The sequence below is a fragment of the Netta rufina genome (genome assembly GCF_964035555.1).
Source record: "Netta rufina genome assembly, chromosome: 3".
NCBI lineage: Eukaryota > Metazoa > Chordata > Aves > Anseriformes > Anatidae > Netta > Netta rufina.
Window position 1 is genome coordinate 2,522,863 of NC_140125.1, and position 21,017 is coordinate 2,543,879.

Genomic DNA, 21,017 nt, shown 5'->3' on the forward strand with positions numbered 1-21,017 from the left:
TTAGAAATTATGGACTAGAAATAAGTGCTTAGAAGTTTATTCAAATGCTGTCCCTCATTCAGTCCATCTAGGCACTGGATCATCCTGTTATTGTTGAGAAAAGACCAAAAACATTGACCATAAACCCTTAAAAGCTAGGGAGCATGTGCCAGAATAAGGTATTGGTGATACTGAAATTACATCCCAATGTTCATTAGTTTTCTGGTGCTGTTCTGGGTGTTATTAAGCAATGGCTTGCAGAAAAACTGACAAATACACTGATTGTATTTAAAACTGCTGTGCGTGCCATTAAGAGAAATAAAATTATTACAGCCAAAGGGAGTATAGGGGAAAAAAGACCAACATGCAATTTTCTTGTAATCTGTTTTCTTTGTCACTTGAGTACACTTTGTGTACTGGCATATTGCAGACACAACCACTTCATTCACTGTGCAGCTGCTGCTGTTGGTTTATGCTGTGCTGTCAGTTCTGCAAGCTCTTCCTCAGGCTGTCTGCTTGACAGTATCTTGCAGTAAAGCTGCAGCTGACTTCAGTGTCAGGGGCATACAAAGAGAAAAGGAGACAAACAGACAAAGAGCTTTAGCATGTTAGGAATTACTGCTCAGAAGCAGGAGTAAAAGATGCTTCAGAACATTAACGAGGAGCAGAAGAACCCTTGCTTTGCTTAGAATGGAGATTATTTCCTAAAATCTAAATAGAATATTCAGTAGATCTTTCATGCTTCTGTACTGGTAAAGCAATTGTACATGTTCCAGTTGAGATTCTAAGTGAGATTCCTTTACTGTAAGGTGTTTTCCAGGTTAACTGGAGGTAAATAGGAAAGACATCTTTTAGTCAGCTCTGTTTCTGGATATTTAAATGTGTCTGACAATGCAGTCATAAGATCTTGTATTTTTTCCTACATCTTTTAAGGGAAGAACAATTTTGGGAGCATGAGGAATGTGTAAGCTTTTTTTTTTCCCCCTGAAAACCTGGGAAGAAATAATGTCTTTATTAATCAAATGTTAAATGTTGTTAGTTGTTGTGGTTAAATGGAAATTTTATTAGTTAACACAAATAAGGAACAGAACAGTGTTACAAATAAAAAAGTGATGTTTATAAAATCACAGTAACTAGCAGTAACTTACAGGAACTATAACATCACTAAGAGTAAGTTGGAGTATGAAGCAAATTTAAAAATATTACATCGGCACAAATCATAATATAAAAAATGTCCTTTATTCATATAGCTTTATCCACACATGCCTTGAAGGCAATGAGTTACTCACATGCAAAGTTACTCACTTGAGTGTGGATCACAGATTTTGGATTCGTGCATGTTAACATTTGGGTAGACCATAAATACAGTATTCATGGTGTTTAGATTCTCATTCTTCATGTTCTAGCCTTTGAACACGCTGTTCATGCATCTTTTTGTGGCAAAAGAGGAATATGCAGCTGGATGTTCCCAAGAAATTATTAGGTGAGTTAGTATGCAACTTTCTGTAGTGAAGCACGTGCACTCTCCTCCCATTGTTTGCTATCAGTATTGCAGTTGCAAGGCAGATTGAATTTTTTTATTTTCTTAAATTTCCACTCCAAAATTCCATGAACTACAGATTATACAGTAAAGTCACAAGCTATGCAGTACAAATAGCACAATATATCATGTTAGCTAAATACTCAGTGATTGCTCGGGTTATTTGGTATCGCTCAGAACCTACTTATATAAGCAGAGTGAATTGCATTTGGTGCTGCTTCTGTGAAATGTAGTTACTTTGTCATGTCAAGCCAGGTCACATAGATGCCAGGTCAGAGATGTGCCAGCAGAGATCTGGCATCTTTAATTTTTTCACTACTGTGGAATTGATATAAAAAGCAGGCTGTTTGAAATCTAAGTATTAGGAAATTGAGGGAGAAATAGGGTAGAAGAAACAGTAAATGATGCCCTGATTAATTCCATATCATATTATTTGTGATAAATAAAATGCTTTAATTTTTGAGCCATATGGGCTCTTGAAGTAAGATTGGAGACACTGGAGAAAAAAAAAATCATGCATTAAAAGACTAGCTTCTGTTTCTGGTTTGGTGTAGTGATGAAAGACTGAATACAGTCATGTTATTTGTCCAGGAGGGTTTTTATTGAAATACCAGAACTGCAGTTCATACTTCTCTTCATACCAGCTGATGAGAATTTAGGTAAGAATTTAAAACTTTTTTATTCTTAAAATAACGAGAAGTAGTTATCACTATTATACTATGTTGATGAAGTGTGGTGTTTGTTTGTTTGTTTGTTTGTTTAATATATTGAGAACAGTTACCTTTTTCTAAACATAGAGAAACCACAGTCTTAAACTATCCTCTAATGGACATCCCTTGTAAAAGCGGTTTACGTAGCTGCATGTTCCTTTCAGCAGTCTATCCATTTCCTGCAGTCTTAACATTTGCCAGAAATGGATAGGGCTTCAAACAGAGGCACAGGTGTCTCAGAAATAAATTCCCACAAGTTTTGTGAAAACGTCTGGCTGAATGGGGTCAAGAGATTGAGATGTGTTTGTTGTCTGGCAGGCAATGACTAACACACCAGTCAGCCAGGCATCATACCTATGCATCAAAAACAGTAACATCCAGTACTTTCTCTCACTTGACCAAGTGAGTACAAGAGGAGAAGAGGGCTGTTTGTGGTAAGGCACGGAAGGAGTGCTGGAGACATGGAAGGAATCTGGGGTTTAAATTCAAAAATCCATTTTCCTCAAATAGTTTTGCTTATAATTTTAAAGTTCAAATAATTAAGTTTCTATGCTTCTCCTAACAGATTTTTATTGTTCACAGAGCCAGGCTTGGAAAGCGCCTTTGAAAAGATGATAACTGCTCCAGGTTCAGCAGTGGATACAAACTTTACTTTGCTTGTGAGCCCCAGACATCGGTATCATCCGCAGCTGCATGTTCGCAAAGCAAGGTAATGCAGTTTTCTTGCTTCTACATTTATGAGAAGATCTCTCGAGCAATTTAAAGAATTCCCATTTTGATTTACAGCATCAGTATCTTAATTCAGAGGCCATGATTTTTCTTGATAACCTAATTAAGTAGTTGTTTTATGATTATGCTGTTTTTATTCTACTTCATCGCAAGATCAATTGTATTTTTTGTAAATCTGGTTTTCTATCTAGAAATAATAGAAATAATACATTTTTTGGTCAGCAATGTTTATTCTGTGAATGTTGGCTTTATTGTCTTGTGTGTTTTAGTGAGTGCATATAGTTTTCAGGAGCATATTCCAATTAATTTTTCGTATTTTTTAATTGTATCATACTTTGACCAGATGAGCAAAAACTGAAGAGGAGGGTTTATCATCTAGAGCTATTAAGTAGAAGTAGAGACTCCCTAGTTCCACTAATCTGTCAGACATGGAAAGTAACCCCTCTGCTCTTGTACGTTTTTTTCTGCATAAGCACTTCACTAACTTACGTTCCCTGTCATTGTGTATCAGGGGAGCAGACCAGCAGGCTCCTCTACATTTTTTTTAATTTACTGCATAGTGTCAGGTATTTCAATGTGTACAGTTTGGAGCAAAGACTTTTTTTTTTTTTTTTTTTGTATGATATGTTTGCACAATGTGCCTTTCACACAGCTTTGCAGTTATTTTGGGACTCATCATAAATGTCATTAAAAAGTTGAGAAAGAAAAAAATTAATATTGAGTCTCTCTGCCCATGTATTGGTAGTGTACACCAGGTAGAGAAGCAGGTTCCCCTAGCCGAATGCCTACTGATGTCTACCTATGTATAGACCATTACAACTATGTTTTTTTCTTTCATTTGAATTCTGCTGCTTATGCCAAATTGCAGTTTTCTGCAAGTGTCAGCACTGAGTACACTAAGCAAGAAATGCAGTTTTTGCCCCAGACAGGCTTTATGTTTTTCTGTATAGGTTGCTGTATCATATATGCTATCAGTGCTTTGTAAATGCTTCTCTGTACTGTGGTCAAAATATAATTAGTATGTATCACATTTTGGTTCACTTATTTTCCTCTCCATGCTGCAAAGAGCACATGTAGTGTAATGTTTCATGAGGTAATAATTTTGATTCTGAGTCTTTCTGGTGTTGTTTTCCTTTGTTCTAAATGGAAGCGCTGTGTTGTCCTTATGTAGCAGTATTATGATTTAAGAGATTTTTCCAGTCCTTGTAATAGAAATTGAAGTTTAGGGACAAGCACGCCTCTGGGAGGCTTCATCATACAATACTGATGTATAAACAGTGCTAATGGAAGGTAATGCCACAATAGGAACCTCTGTCTGCCTGGTAAATCCACACCAATCTGTTCATGAAATAGTTCATGCTATCATCTTGCACTGGGTGCTGACAGAAACCTCTCTCTCATAGAGAGATGTTTTATACATACTTGATTTTGCCAAATAGGCCTGAAACAAATCTGCAGACTGTGCTATTTATCCTACAGTTTTATTCAATGCTTACAATATCCTATGGCTTGGGTTTAGAGCATTGTGAGATAAAGGGCTGAGACCTGATGTTGGCCACTTAAAACCATTCTGCTGTTGGTCTGGATATTTCATTATGTTGCAAAATCATTTGCATACCAACTTGATCTACACTTTTTTAAAAAGTAAGGTCTTTTTAAAGGCTTTTAAAAATTATTTCCTTTGAGTAGTCTACCATCTATCAATATATGAACAAACCCTTAATACTAAAAAGTTATCAGTGGGTGAATTAATTCCTAAGGATTTAAAGTTTTTCTGTACCCTTTGATTCTAACTGTTACAGTTTTTCATTTAATTTGAATCACATTATTTATTTTGATGGCCATCAGATATTGGCAATAGGGAATATTTTTGACATGACTGGAAGTGTCAAGCAGGCTGTAGCAATATAACACATAAGAGATACTGTCTTGCCTGGGACTTCTGTAGTTTTTATGAATAATATACATGATTTCATTTTATTAAAAACAAAACAAAAACAAAAAAAAACTAAAAAACTAGAAAACTAACCAAGAAACTGCTTATTTTGTTTGAATTACACAGTCTCTGTTGATATTCATATTTAAATAAAGATGTATAGATAATACAGATTCTCTGAGTAAGAATTATATTTCCAGGAGATGCTTTGCCTTTCCTTTTGCTCTGTATTCACTTTTGTACTTCGCTGGCATCCATAGTAACATTCAAAGGAGCCCTTTAGAGATTTATCTGTGTTGCCCACAGCCACCTGCCTAGCAACATGTTCTGGGTCAATGATAGGAGATTAGGGTAATCTCTTTTCCCTCTTCCCTTACTTATGGTGAGGGGAAGCAGTAAACTGATACTTTGCTTAACCATTAATTTTGAAATTGTTCTCTATCTGACCTTTATATTGTGAAATAAATCTGTAGTGTGCCTGAACCCAGTCCACGAAGCCTTTATGTTCTAGTTTCTAGCTGATGTATCATCTTTAGATCCTCTTCCTTGTTTTTGTACCATGTATGTAAGACATCACAAATGTGCAGCTCTGCGGAATTCCTTTATTGTGCTTGTTCTCTGTCCAGGAATCATATAGTGTTTTTATATATTTTTAAACGATTTTTTTGTTTTGTTTTGTTTTGTTTTGCTTGTTTGTTTAAAAAAGGTCTAAGGTACTGGTTGGGGGCGTTGCAGAAACTAAAAATAGTTCTGTTCCTACAGTTTCTAGTTTGCTGGGAATTGACTAGGCATATGCAGAGCCTGCTGAGTGTCATGAGCTCAGTGTATGTATAGCAGTCTCTGCACAACACAAGTGTGCAGAATTGCCACCTGCGTCTTGAGAGGTGGCCTTGTGGTGTTGTGCTTTGCAGAGCAGAATGCTGTGAGGGACTTGGAGCAGCCTGCATGGTGAGGCATTGCATTGGCAAAGCATTCAGTTTGGAGACAGGGTCTGTGTTGTTATCTATCCCAGTGAAACAACAGATTTCAATTAAGACTTCAGCCTCAATCCTCTACCTATAAATCAGTTTAGTTTCTTTGAGGTTTTATAACACGTTAATGAATTTGCTATAATTACTATATGAAAGCAGTGAGGTTCTGATAATAGAAAACCTTTCTGCTGTTTTGCCCTTGAGATACTACTGCCTGGAAAGAATGGTAAGACTATCATTTTAGTTTGAAATACAAAGAATGGGCATTTATAATATATTTTTACAAGGTTTCATTGTTTTTGGAGCTTCATTTCACTTACAGCATTTGAAATGATTCTATAGACAAGTGATTTATAGTGTCTTAACAGTGAAAAAGGATGAAAAAGTGTGGCTTGGAAGTTTGTCTCCCCAGCAGCTGTCTTCAGTTTTGAGGGAATAGTCACAATATTCTTTCTTAGTTTCTCAAGCTGGCTTTCTTAACTTAAAACTCTATAAAAGAATCTGGTGACTGCCTTCCAGAAGAAAAATTAAATTATCTAAAACTCCTGGCAGATGGAATAGTTCTGTGACTCAGGGCATCCTAAAGGTCACAAGTTAAGCATTTATTCACCCCACTCAAAAGGCTGTTAATAAGGCGTGTGTAACAGATACCCACTGGAGTCTGGAACAGCTCCCATACTGTCCATCTTGCGTGAACAACCTGCTCGGCTGACCTGAACAAAAAGAGGTCAGCGCAACTGGACCAGGAATGGAGGCGTGTACAGGTCCTTATCTCGGGGCTGTTCTGGGCAACGGGAGCAACAAGGGCAAGTGGAGAGCTCTCAGACAGATGGCCTGAGAATAAGAAATAATGTCAAATAAAGGGGGTCTGTCAGAAAGGTGGTCTTACTCAGAAGGTCACATCCTTCTGGTGTGTAGGAGCGGCAAAAGCCATCAGAATTGTCCTTCTACCACTTGAATTGTCCTTCAGTCTTGTGTCAGAGTCCATCAGTACTTTGGTGATCAGACTGTGATTGATAAATTAGAATGTCTGGCCCAGCTGTGTTAACTTTAAGGCTTCTGTGAAATCCAGAAACATGCAAAAAGTGAAAATTAGAGTAGCTTTATTTGTTGTTGTTGTTGTTGTTTTTCTGCACTTGCTGCCTGTACAGAGCTAAGATTTCTAAGCTATGGGTACAGGTACTTGGGTACAAGCGTGTACAAACTTGAGCAGCCGCAGCCTGAAGCAAAATGCAAGTTTTCCTAAAGCTGATGGAATTGTTATTAAGCATTCTTGATAACGATCTTCAGAAACATGTTTCTACAGCATGTATCATTTTCAGAGAAAAGAACTATTTTACAGTATTTTTCTACTGACACTGCGGGGGGGTTGGGCAAAGGATGCCCCGGCCTGAGGACTGAGTGGGGCCGTGGAGAAGGGAAGGGAAAGGAAGAAAAAGGAAGGGAAGGCGAGGCGAGGCGAGGCAAGGGAAGCGAAAAGGGCCTAGGCCTGCAGCCCACCCGGAGGCCGCCAGGGGGCGGGCGAGCCCCGCGACGCTGCAGGCCGTCGGGGGGCGGCTGCGGGAGGCCCCCCGGGGCTGTGCCGGGCTGGGCGCCCGCTCCTCGGGGTGTGCTGCACGCTGCATCCCGCGGGGGTCACCTTCCTCACACGGTTGCGCTAGCTAAGGTGGTCTAAAGAACGCTAGGAGGAAGGGATTTCCTAACCGTGCCGTGAAAGCGGCTCCTCCTCACTGCCCACCGCAGGCCGATTTTTCTGAGCCCCTTCCGAGCTACAGAGTTGTCTCCCGGACCGCTTACGTTCTGGCATTGTTTACAGAAATAAAGCAGCGATTTCACCCTGTCACGGGAAAGTGTTCTGTGCTGGAGCTGCTTGGCCCGGGCCTACATGCCACGGGTGCAGCACATACCTCTGTTGAATTCCTTCATGGCAATTTCTACACGTTGGTAAAAGCAGTGAGGTTTTGGTGAGACTTGCATTGATCCTGCTAAAGAATTAACTTTTTTTTAGGTTGATTGATGAGAAAGAGCCTGTTATCTATTTAAATAAAAATCCATGCAGTCTGGGGCCTGTATGATTCTAACACTGAAACTTGGACAGCTTAGGAGTCAGCTCTGGCTGCTTTACGCCAGCAGCACGGACACCAGACTGGAGCAGCAGAGGCAGACCTGCGCTCCCACCTATGCAGAAGGCTTTTCATGAGGCAGAGGGATACAGTAATTGCACTTTGGCCTTTGTATCTTTTTCAATGGTGGAGCATTAACTTGACCTTACAAAGGCATAATGGTTCAATTTCTGCCAGTTGACTCCCACACTGCTGTGTGTAATAACAGTAATCAAGCCAATACTCACTACTGTTTCTCCCATACAAGAAAGCACTATTTTGTATTTTTTTTTTTTTTCTTCTTGTTCTTAACAGACACAACTGACTTCCTAAATTGCACTGGTGTAGCTCTTCTTGAGATCTCTGCCAACTCTAACAAACTGAGATTGGGCTCGCTGAGTGTAATTATTTTAAATGAGGCCAAAAGCCCAGATCCACCTGGCCTGAGATGCCTTAGGCAAGAAAATTTTGAACAGGGCTACCCTCAAATTTTTTGCTTTGGGGGAAAGATAGCCATCTCCATGGTGAAATCCAGATCTAATGTAGGTTGCGTTGGCTCTTAATAATACTTTTGTCTCTCTGGTGCTGAGGCTACCAATTTAGTGTGTGTTAGGAGATGTCCTACATGAAATTACTTCTTCACTGGTAGGGGCTTTGGATCAGGTATTTTTAATATCTGTCAGTATGCTAACAGAAGGGAACAGAGGTATTGGGACCTGTTAATAGGAGAGTTTTAGGGCATTACATAATCTCTTTTTTATAGGTTGGAAGATTACAATGATCTCATGCCAATCTGGACGCGTCAGAGTGAGACTCTGAAAGAAACCTATAGTGAATATTTCCTTGCTGATATAATAGAACATCAAGATGAAGAAAATCAAGCTGTTGTTTGTGAGGTCAGTCTGTCATATGCTCCTGTTTGATCTAATCACCATGTTAGTGATATAAATGTAAGTAGCTCATGCTGCAGCTCAATGAATAAAAAGAACAAGCTCACTTTTGGAAGGTAGAATTCATAATCTGCACACACACAATGCCCTCTGCCACTTTCTTTGCGTATCTCAGTTCTTTAGGAGTGGTATCTGCTGTTAAATAAATGAAGCAGCAATTCCTGGTAATTGTGTGGATTCTTTCCAAGTAATTGGAACAGGCTACTCTGAAAAAAGGGTTACTGTTTTAGACATTTTACATTATAGATAACCAGTTTTAATTCCTTGTGAAAATTAATATTGCATGTGAAAACTAGTAGCAAGTAATCATTTCTCAGTTAAAAATGATGTATTTTTTTCCATCTCCTGGCTGGGGCAGTCGGATTTATGCTGAATTGAAGACAGAAACTCAGGAATTAATTTAAATAAGAAAGAGGTACTAATAGCTATCCGTCTGAAAATTCCTCTTAATATTTTCATGCGTTAGTAACTGTGCATGGTATCGTAAGCTGATAGGCAACATAACCTACTTAATTCCAGAAGTCTGCTTTCTATACCAAATGATTTTATAAAACCTTAACATGTAATCACTGCCATTGGAAGCCAAATAGGAAACAATAAGCCATTAGTGTAATAGCACATTACAAACGGCTATCTTATAAATATAATACATTTCAATTGTACGTTCATAGCTCAATATGATACCAGCAAAAGGTGTTTCAGGCCCTCATATTTTATACTTGCCTCTGCTGCTGTGAAAGACACCTCCATGCAAACCAAGATAGATGCCAATTTTCCCTGCAGAGAATGAAGCTGGCAACCTCTTTTTGCACATATGGTAGATGGATTGGTTAATCAGCCTCTGCTGAGCCTTGGGCCTAAAATTACACAGCAGCCAGACAACTGCAGTGACCCAGCTTTTGTTCAGTTACGCAAACAAACAATCACTTGTTGTTTGGGGGAAAAAAATTAAACTTGATTTTTTTTTTAATTTTTATTGGAGTGCTGATGGCAGAATAAAACAGCTATACAAATCCATCCTGTGAGTTTTCATAATGTTTTTAAAGAAGGCTTTCATTATGTGTATTAAGGAAAAAAATATTTTGATTATTTGTTTTATGAGAAAGTTGAATATAGGAATAACATTTGAAGAGTTTCCTACTACTAGACTGGTCTCAGCTTGAAGCCAAACCCCTCCAACATATTGGTTCTAATTTTCCAGAGTCTGTTTTCCTATTTTCATCTCAACACTGCAACTTTCTGGAAACTTTCAGTAATAATCAAACATTATGTGACATGCCATTTCAGTGTTACAGGGATCTTGTCATTCCCAGGGCTTTTTTTTTTTTTTTTTTTTTTTTGAAGGCTGATTATTAGATATTTTTAGAACCGGAAAATACTCAATGCTTATAATTACTTTTTATAATACATACCGTATAACATTTTAGAACTTTTTACATACTGTACATTTTTTTTTTTTTGTAGGAAAATAAAATATGCTTTTCAGTTTGAGCACACTTTATTTATGAAATAGCATCAAATGATTAGTCAACCATCATGGTTAGCTAAATCCAGATCGTAGGTTAGTTGCACTTAAGGAAAAATTATGCCCTTTTTGGAGTTCTCTAGTTGAAGGGTGTTGTATTGAAATAGTAGATCATATTTTGATCCATATAAATAATTCTAATCCCCCTGCAAATCATAACCAGAAGAAGAAGAAGAAGATCTAATATAGATGGTGTAATACACTTAATTGAAAAAAAAGATCTTTAACTTTCCCTTATACTTTTCTTTTACACACAGCTACAGCTAGTATGCTGAAATTCTTGTTTTGCCCTTTTTTTCACCCTTTCCTCCTCACAACCTTTTTTTTTTTTTTTTTTTGTCCTCAACTAAAATTATCTGCTCAATTTTTGTGTGTGTATGACATTGTTTTTATATTGCAGGCTGGAGACACTGTAGTGGGATTCATGAGCTTATGCTCTCAAGTAGATGTTTCCTTGTTTCACGCGTGCTTTGACTTACGACCTTTCCATGGACTCTGTAAACCACATCCTGAAGATGTTCTCAAAGCGCCATGGGAGCCAAGCATTCCAGAAGGTACCTATATGCTAAAATTATAGGCAGATTTAAGGTGCATTTATTTCTAGCTTCTGAACAGGTTTTGAAAAAAAATGGAAGAGGACATAGGCTTATATTAGTAAGAAAAAAAGAATGTGTCTGCGCTTTGGAGATGGTTGCCTGGTGTTTTTTAATTCAGGGGGGCTGGTCTGTACAATGTGTCACACTGAAGACTCTCATCAAAACAGAGGTATGAGGTATAAGTAGGTTTCAAGTTTTGGAAAGCCAAAAAATAGCGTCTACTTCCCATCAGTTAGCTACAGTTGTGCTGTTATATTAAGACTTTATTTTTAAACTTGGTTCTAATGTCTGTCAGCCACTAAGCAGCTGGTTATCAGTGGCTGTCATGTTGTCTTGAGATTTGTGCCCTCTTATTTCCTTGAGGCCCATTTTCTGCTCTGTCTGCTTACTGTTTGCAGTCATTTAGGTTATGAGGTTTTGGAAGATCAGGAACTGTTTTCATTGTATTTTTGTGTTGGACACAATATGAAAAACCACCTACAAGCCATCTTACTGCAACTAACAAATTGCAGTAACATGAATATGTTGCCTATTTAGAGACCACTAATAATTTACAGCTGTCATCATTATTTTTCAGTGTTGAAGGTCTTTTTGTCCAGAAGGGCAGCATTTTGCTGTCTGCTAATTATTAGTAATAGAATTAAAGAAACACCACTAGGTTGTTACATATCTGCTTGTTTGAACACAAAGCACCAGGCAAAAATGCAACTGGGCAGCTTCAGAGCAGTCTCCAGCTGGTATCTCATAGCTGAAAGCCATGGAACAGTAAAGGGAATGAAAAAAAATGCCTTCCAGCCACACTTGTGGACTTCCCCTCCCCTGCAAAGAAGAATATTACTGGTAAGAGATGAAGGAACCCAGCTGCCTTGTCCTGTATCAGTCCACGCTCCTGGAACTTCAGGAGTATTATTTCAAAAGAGGTGACAGACATATACAGAAATGTAGATAGGACTGAGGGAGGAAGAAATATCATTTATGATAGTCTCTTCTAAAAACTAGACCTCTTTTTCGTTTCCTGCAGTTCTGGGCCAGCCCTCCTTGCACTGTTTGGTCAGGAACAAAGTTTGGGAAGAACTTTCCCACCCTGCAAAGTCATGCAAATTTTGCTCAGGATTAGTTCTTCAATAAGCTATATGAAAATGTGCAGAAAAGTATGAAATATATTTCATTTTAAAACTACAAATATTATCTCAGTATTTTAAATTCTCATTAACTATGAGTAGTATTGACTTCACTTTGACTTCTGTCTTACTGCTATATCAGCAGGAAGTTTAGACATATATGTCACCTAATCCCTTCAATCAGCAAATTTGCTGATGATACAAAACTGGAAGGAGGAGCCGGTATGGCAGAGGGCTGTGCTGCTGCCCAGAGGGGCCTGGATGGTCTGGAATAATGAGCTATTGGATTTTTTAATTGTTTAAAAAAAAAAAAAAAAAAGCATGTAAAATCAGCATAAATGATCCTTTTCAGGTTTCTGTAACACCAGCTTAGCATCTGAGTGCTTTTGAGAAGCGCATTAAGCACATTGGTTAGCAATCTCAGACATGATTCCCTCTCTTTTTCTTCTCCATTTAAAAGCTGTATTACCTTTGGTGGTTGTTGGTTGTTTGCAATGCTGTATTTACTTTTTAAGTACAAAAAAAAAAAAAAAAAAGGAGTAGTATACCTCTATTTGGAGTGGCAAATAAGTTTTGTGTCATGGATCCTGTGAAATACCTGCCTTCAGCACTGAGACAATTCTCAACATCTGTCTCCAGAAGAGAATGGCATCAGGAGCTGCTATGACCCTACTGTCTCCTCCATCTGTCTGCTGAGTGGGCAGCCTGTGGGTGCACTTGCAGCTGCAATTCTGTTAAGCTACAGCCACAGATTTCAAGCTTGTTGTGTTCAAGAGCAGCCTTGGGGAAAGAGAATTATTGGTAGGCTTTTTCAGATATCTTGAACACAAATCATTAAGGGTCTCAAAGACAGACACCTGAGAAGGAACTTGATTATCATCAGTGAATTGCCTGGCTCTGATACCATTCTTAGAGGGTGAGCCACTAGAAATTTAACAGTAAAATTAGAGGTAGCCCATGGCTATATATTGCTCAGGAATATTAATTCTATTATCATGGAATAATAATAAAAACTGTTGTGGTAACTCTACATTTTAGAGCATAAAAAATTATAACATCTTAAAATAGTTTTGCTTGTCCTAAAGCATTGCAAACTGTTGTTTGTGCCTGCCCAGTATAGCCAAAAAGAAAGAAAGAAAGACAGAAAGAGAGAAAGAAAGAAAGAGAGAAAGAAAAAACAAACAAACAAATATATACTGTTATTTGTCTAACCTTTAATAATCAATTCAATAAAGTGTTAGCTTGTCGCAAGTTACTAAAGTTTTATACGGCTTATTGAAAATATATGCTTTATGATGGATATTTGATAAATGTCTTTTATAAACTATTAACAAATTGTTTATGTAAACACGAAGACTGCATTTTTCAAATGGTTGGAAAAAAAGCTCTGATTCAGGTTTTATTATTGCATGAGACATGAGTCAAAATTCATCTCAGCAGTCATTCGTGAAAACATCCAGGAAAAGCAGTGGTGTTTCCTTTATTTATTTATTTATTATTAAGAAAGGAAAAGAAAAGAGCCCACCATTTTAATAAAGAATTTTAGAGACCCCCCCCATTGGCCATCATTGCCAAAAACAAAAAACAAACAAACAAACAAAAAAGCATAAGCATAGTTCCCCTTCTGTCTGAATTCTTCATTTTATTAAAAATTTAGTTTGAAAAGGGAATTGTATGAATTGTATCTTGGGCTTTTTTGGTAAATGGAGACCCAAATAATAGTTCCAACCTGGTAGTCCATTGATAAACCTTTCCAATATAAGGTCCTACCTATGTCCTTGTAATTTACTATAGTGTCATTGACAAGTAGTTTAAACTTGATTATATAGTATAACATGCGCATGGCTGTATAAATGCTGTTATAATGATGGCACCATTTTTGTGGTCTATTGTATTGGAAATGTGCTGCCAAATTGTCTTTTGTCTAGGGAAGCTTTGCTAACTTTGCATCTTATATCAATAGAGGACCTCGACTTTCTTTTATTGAATTTAAAGGCTGAGAATTTAAAATGTGAGCCACATTCCTTTGTAGAGTATTCACATGTTCCCATATGAGAAAACAAACAAACAAACAAAACAAAAAAAGGGTATTTTTTTCAAGCTCGTTAGCTTAAAAATAGAGACCACAGGTTGATAGTATTTTTTCCTTTCAAAATGTAGTACTGACTAATAATGAAAGAGTGTACAAAAATCTGTGTTTAACACAATATTGATATGCCACTTACATTTCAGGGTAATTACAGTAATTTGGTTGTTACTCTATATGGTGTCACAGATTAGTAGCCAGAAAACATTATGATGCAGTGGGAATGATTCAAGGGCTTTTCATCAGGCTTGTTGTTGAACTGGCTTCTTGATCCTGCTGACTGATACCTCTGCTAACAACCTAGCAATCACAGAATTATTTTAATTTTCTTTTTGTTCATGTTCCTTACTTCACTGAGCGCAACGATATTTACATTCTTTGCAGTCACTTGTGTACAGCATATATATAAACAGTGATGCAGCTATATTTGACAGTAGTGAATGGTGGAGCCATTAAGGGATTCATTTTAGTGTGAAGTCAGAAACATATCAATATTTACATGACAGCAAGAGGCTTGTATTAATTAACTTTTGACACCTGCAAGGCTGTTCATAATGAGAAGTGTAGCTGGGTTAATCAAAACGACATTTGATCATTTCTGTGAAGTCTCACATCTGTGATACCACTGGAGAAACCATGATTTCTAACCCCTGTGTTTCTTCTTGCCCTGCAAATTGCATCTGCATTCTTTTCTGCTAACAGTGAAACAGATCTTCAGATAACAGATTTTTTTAAAAAGACTTTGGGCTAAACTTCTTTTTTTTTTTTTTTTTCCTTAAGTAGAAGAAAGCTCATTACTCTATGAAGAAAAATGCTCATGTCAATGAATGTAGCTTAGATGGATTTACCAAATTCAGACAGAGGAGTGAAGAATCCTATTGTGCTGTAATTTTTGAAACTTTTTCTCCTTCTCTTGGAGCTCAGAAACTATGACTTTCCTGTGTCACTGGAGCTTTCACATGCAGGGATGTACTGGCCTGATCTGTTTTCTACAGCCATGATACCTATATCTCAAGAGTTTATTGGTTAAAGTTATTTTCAGACTTCATTTTTTAATATAAATGCAGTAAACTGAGATTGTATCTGTAAGATTAGGGAGGGGATGATTTAAGGAATGGCAGAACTATTGAAGAGAGACACTCAAGGACTAAAAAAGAGCAGCTGACATTTAGCTTTAGTAATTTTAAGTGGTTATTTGGTGTCATATGTAGGCTTTGCTAGTACTTCAATGGTTCTTCTCCAGGTTGATGACTAGAATAATTTTAGTCCATAGCATTAACTTTAGACGTGGCCTTTATGGGTTATCGGGTGATCTGTGGTTCTGAATACCCTCACCTTCTACTGACTTTAAAGGGAATAATCCATCAGCATGCAGATTTAGGAATTGCTTTCCCAAAAATACTTTACATGTGCTGGAATGGTGATTGCCTGCTGTCAAATGAGCATCAAGGTGTTGTGAAAGTTAGTAGTCTGCTCTCTCACATTGGTGCCAGGTACCAGTAGAGTTCTGTAGGGCTGTTGTGTGTTGCTGTGTAAACTGTCAAAATCTGTCTTAAGATACAGGTTATGTAATTAAAATAAAATATAATGCATTGTGTATGTTCCACACTGGTACTGGACATTTTTATTGTGGTTTGTTAACATTTTAATTATCAGCTCTGGAATTGCTCCCAGCCAAAGGGGTAGAATGGCAAAAAATGCATATAATAATATTTAGTTAAACTCCCTAATATGTAGGTGTTTGTTTTAATTGGATTCAGCACTTTATCAGAAATGCTGTAGGTATGTAAACGTATATATTGCATCATGTACGTATATATTCTGGCTGTTTCTCAGGTCAGTCATTGATTAAAAATCGATTCATAACATGGCTGCAAGTAATTTAGCCCTATCAGCTAAGGGAGCTGTTTTACTCACAAAAATATTACTACTCTAATTGGGATGAACTAAACTAGAGTGACACTGTAATGTTGCTGAAGAAGGTAGGACGATCTTTCATGTAGATTTAAAACCTGGTTTCTGTGACTTTGATTGTCAATTGTATTTCCTTTCCACTGAGCCTTTTTTTTTTTTTTATGCTGCTAATGTCTAAAAGCCTGCCACACCTGTGGTCATGGCTACTGTGGGCATTTTGCATGCAGTTCAATGAGTGTCTGTTTTTTGGCTGAAAAATCATACACGAAAGAATTGCAGTGGTTGATGAAGTGCTTTGAAGCAGTTGCTTCAGCATCCAGGAAAAGCGGCAGAGAAGAGCATTTTTTAGATGAGATAAAGAGGCAAAAATAGGCAAACTGAGAAGCGTTGACCAAATGGCAATCACTTTTTATAAGAAATGAAATAGGGGTTATAAAGCTAGTTAAATTCAGCAAATGAGAAGGGAATTTCAATCCCTGTTTCTTGTCCCTGTTTGTTCCAATAAGTAAGGGTTATGGCTTGCCTAGGTTTTATTCTGAATTTCAGTTCTGTTAGGAGAATTAATGTGAGAATCAAGAGCCTTCCTCATTCTTATGGTCATCAGAAAAAAAGGTAGCAGCAGACAAAGTTTAAGATACCAGTCAATACACTACTCACTCATATTTTTCTCTTCAGATAGGGTCAACATTTATTACATGTAATAAAAGAGTTAGAAATTGCTTCCCAACTGTGTCTTGTTCAATTCCTATTTTAAAGCCAATTATCTGATTTTGCCTTGAGATCAAATTGTCTAATGAAGTTCTAGCCAAGTAAATACAGGAGTCTATTTTAAATGTGGTTATTACAAATAAATAAAAGAAATCTGTCAACAGGAGCAGTCTGGCACACTTACTCTTTAGTTACTGCTATGATTCTGATGGTTACACTCTCATTTTTATACATGTTTATTCTTTTTCATTACACAGATGAAGATAAAAGCAAACAAACAAGTCAGGAAGCAGAGTCCATTTCATCTCAAAATGTGGAACATATTAGTGACCAAGATGCGGCTGTGCAGGTAATACGCCTCTATACAGCAGTGCTGCTAACTTTTGAAGTTAATTTGAAGAAGACGTGGAGGCTGCTAGGACAAGCATTGTTTCCACTCCTGCACTGTCTGCTGCATGTGCCCACACTAGTGTCTGCTGTTCTGCATAGCTCAGAAGCTGCTCTAGCTAGGGTCTGGTTGGAGGTGGCAATTGTGATTAACCAGAGGAGTTCTCCCATCTAGTTCCACCTGAACAGCGGGCAGCATGGGAATTGGAACAAGTGGCACAGAGGGAGAAAAAGGATGGGGACTGCTGATGCACATCTGCCACTGACTAAAATAGACAACCTCAACAGTCGAGGTTGGCTGCCATGGAGCCGGTGCAGCTGCAACCGCAGCACCCGCCCATGAGTTACAAGGGGACCTCTGTCCCTTGCTTCGTGGCCCGGGACAGCAGTGTGAGCACGCTGCACGTGCCGGCTCTCCCGAGAGAGGCTGACAGGGAGCGGGTTGGGAGGGGGTCCCTGCTTGACACTTTGAGCAAACTCTCCCTCTGCTTCCCTCACATCCCCAAGCCCCCCTAAGCAATAGGTTTGTAGCATTGGACAGTGAAGTGGGGGGAGGCGCGGGAAGGTTCCCCTAAGAGGTTACCAAGGACGAGGCAGTCGACTCCACGCATTCAGACTGCCTCTGCCAGGAAAGAAAGAAGGATGGTTGTGGGAGGCGACTCCCTTCTCAGAGGAACGGAGAGCACCGTTTGCAGACCAGACCTGAGCTGTAGGGAAGTGTGCTGCTTACCTGGGGCTTGGGTCAGGGGCATAACTAGAAAACTCCCAGAGCTGGTTCACCCCACTGATTACTCATAGGTCAGGCAGGCAGCGATGAAATCGCTCAGAGAAGCCTGTGAACTATGAAGAGAGATTTCAGGGGGTTAGGGTAAATAGTTCAAGGAGTGGGAGCACAGGTTGTGTTTTGTTCTATTCCTTCTGGGGAGGTGAAGGACATGGAGCGGGCTAGGAAAACAAGGGTAATGAGTAAGTGGCTGAGAGGCTGGTGTTGAGACAGGAATTTTGGGTTCTTTGAGCATGGGGCAGTTTACTTGACCCCTGGTCTGTTGTCGATGAATGGAACACACCTGTCTCAAAGGGGGAAATGAATCCTGGTGCAGGAGCTAGCATGACTTATCGAGAGAGCTTTAAACTAGCTATGATGGGGGAAGGGGGGTAAAACAGCTCACCAGAGAAGTGCCTAGGGGAACAATACTGAAGCTGGGGGTGAGGCAGATGTCTCATCTGAAGTGCATCTACACCAATGCACACAGCACAGACAACAACCAGGAGGAGCTAGAAGCAATTGTGCGACAGGCTAACTCTGACCTAGTTGCAATAACTGAAATGTGGTGGGATCACTCCCATGACTCAAGTACTGTGATGGATGGCTACAAGCTCTTTGGAAGGGATAGACAAGGTAGGAAGGGTGGTAGTGTGGCTCTTTAATATAAAGAGTGTTTTGATGTTGAAGAGCTTGTGGTTGGGAATGATAAAGTTGAGTGTCTATGGATAAGGATCAGGGGAAAGCCTGTAGGGGTGACATCTTGGTGGGGGTCTGTCTACTGAGACTGCCTACTCAGGATGAAAAGATGGATGAGGCATTCTTTGGGCAGCTTGCAAAAGTTACACGATCACCAGCACTCGTTCGCATGGGAGACTTCAACTTCCCTGATATAAGCTGGAAATATAATACTGTGCAGAGGAACCAGTCCAGGAGGTTTCTAGATTGTGTTGAAGATAGCTTTGTGACACAGCTGTTTCAAGAGCCTACCAGGGGAGGTGCCCCACTAGACCTGCTCTTCACTAACAGAGAAAGACTGGGGGGAAATGTGAAAGCTGGGGACTGTCTTGAGCAGAGTGGCTGTGAAATTGTAGAGTTTTCTATCCTTGGTGATGTCATAAGGGTAACTAGCAAAACTGCTGTCTTGAACTTCCGGAGTGCAGACTTTGACTTTGTCCTGAATAGGACACTTGTTGCAGGGGTCCCTTGGGAGTCGCTCCTGAAGGGCAAAGGTGTCCAGGAAGCCTGGACAATCCTCAAGAAAGAAATATTACAGGCACATAAGCAGGCTGTACCTGAGTCCTGTAAGACTAGATGGAGGGGAAGAACACCAGCATGGATGAACTGGGGACTTTTATTGAGATTTGGGAGAAAAAGACGTTCTAAATGTCTTTTAAAGACCTCCAGAGATGGGGACTCCACCACTTCCCTGGGCAGCCCATTCCCATGCCTAACAACCCTCTCAGTAAAGTTCTTCCTAATATCCAACCTAAACCTCCCCTGGCACAACATTAACCCATTCCCCCTCGTCCTGTCACCAGGCATGTGGGAGAACAGACCAACCCCAACCTCGCTACAGCCTCCCTTGAGGTACCTGTAGAGAGCGATAAGGTCGCCCCTGAGCCTCCTCTTCTCCAGGCTGAACAAGCCCAGCTCCCTCAGCCGCTCCTCGTAGGACTTGTTCCCCAGGCCCCTCACCAGCTTTGTTGCCCTTCTCTGGACCCGCTCAAGCACCTCCATGTCCTTCTTGTAGCGAGGGGCCCAAAACTGAACACAGTACTCGAGGTGCGGCCTCACCAGAGCTGAGTACAGGGGGACGATCACCTCCCTAGCCCTGCTGGCCACACTGCTTCGTATACAAGCCAGGATGCTGTTGGCCTTCTTGGCCACCTGAGCACACTGCTGGCTCATATTCAGCCGACTATCAACCAATACTCCCAGGTCCTTCTCTGCCTGGCAGCTTTCCAACCACTCAGCTCCCAGCCTGTAGCTCTGCTTGGGGTTATTGCGATCATTGGGTCCAACCACCCTGCCAAACCAGATTCATTAGAGCAGGCCACCCAGGTAGGCATCCAGACGGGCCTTGAATATCTCCAGAGAAGATAACTATTATTTTATTAATATATTGGTCTTTGACAACAATTTCTATATTTTTAAAGAACATATTAATCTAGTGTTTTAGAAATGAAAGCATATTAAAAATACCTCCTCAAAGTTTCGTGTTTGTCAAGGTGACAGGTAAAAACTACATCCTTGCATGTCTGCTTGGAATGTTCTAAGATAGGAATGATACAAGACTTTAATTTAAAAAAAAAATTTCTTCTGCAATGTTTTAAGTGATCACTTCTCTTATTCTTGCAGAAAGGTGAAGTGACTACCATTTCCCATACTGAACTGCTTTTAGATGATATCATGCACAAAGATTTTAAAGCCTCAGCAGCACCCCTCCTTGAGACTGAAGAAAAAGATACTTTCCGTCCAGTGTACAGAGGAGCTTCGAATGCTGTCTGTATTCGTCTATTTTGTATTGATGAGAAGTATGAGACTAGGTAAGTGTGGATGAATATTTACTGCTTTCCTAATCTTAGTGACAACTTTTAATGTAACATTTTTGGACAAATCTGAAAGTGACAGTACCTGCTGAAACTAGGTTAGATTTTTCTTTCCTTTTTTTTTTTTTTCTTTTACTTTCACTGGTAACTTACTGAAATTTTCAGCCTCCAACTAGAACTTCCTACCTCTGATAGAACTATGGGGACAAAAATTAGCAAGTTACTTTTGGTGGAAAAATGCTGGTTGAAATTGGATGTTTCTTTTTCTAAATAAACATTAATTTCAAATCTAAGAGAGAAGTGCAGTGCTTGTAAATCTGTGCTCATAGAAACACTGATACATACAAAACACTGGTACATACAAAAGAATAATCATGTTGCAGGAAGTCTGTACAAGAACAGTTAATTTATGGACAATCTAGACTAAAACAAAATGAAGCAAGTCAAT

The 21,017-nt window shown here is 39.2% G+C and overlaps 1 protein-coding gene across 1 annotated transcript in view; it reads left to right on the top strand.

The window, feature by feature from the left end:
* The window catches only part of CFAP61 (cilia and flagella associated protein 61), a gene marked incomplete at both ends in the record, with an annotated part of 104,487 nt that overhangs the window by 1,219 nt on the left and 82,251 nt on the right, over window positions 1–21,017 (top strand). Inside the window, 7 exon segments of the mRNA XM_084283381.1 lie at window positions 1,386–1,462; window positions 2,111–2,178; window positions 2,812–2,938; window positions 8,731–8,863; window positions 10,843–10,996; window positions 17,125–17,216; window positions 20,379–20,566. Of these exon segments, the coding sequence (XP_084139507.1) occupies window positions 1,386–1,462; window positions 2,111–2,178; window positions 2,812–2,938; window positions 8,731–8,863; window positions 10,843–10,996; window positions 17,125–17,216; window positions 20,379–20,566 (839 nt within the window).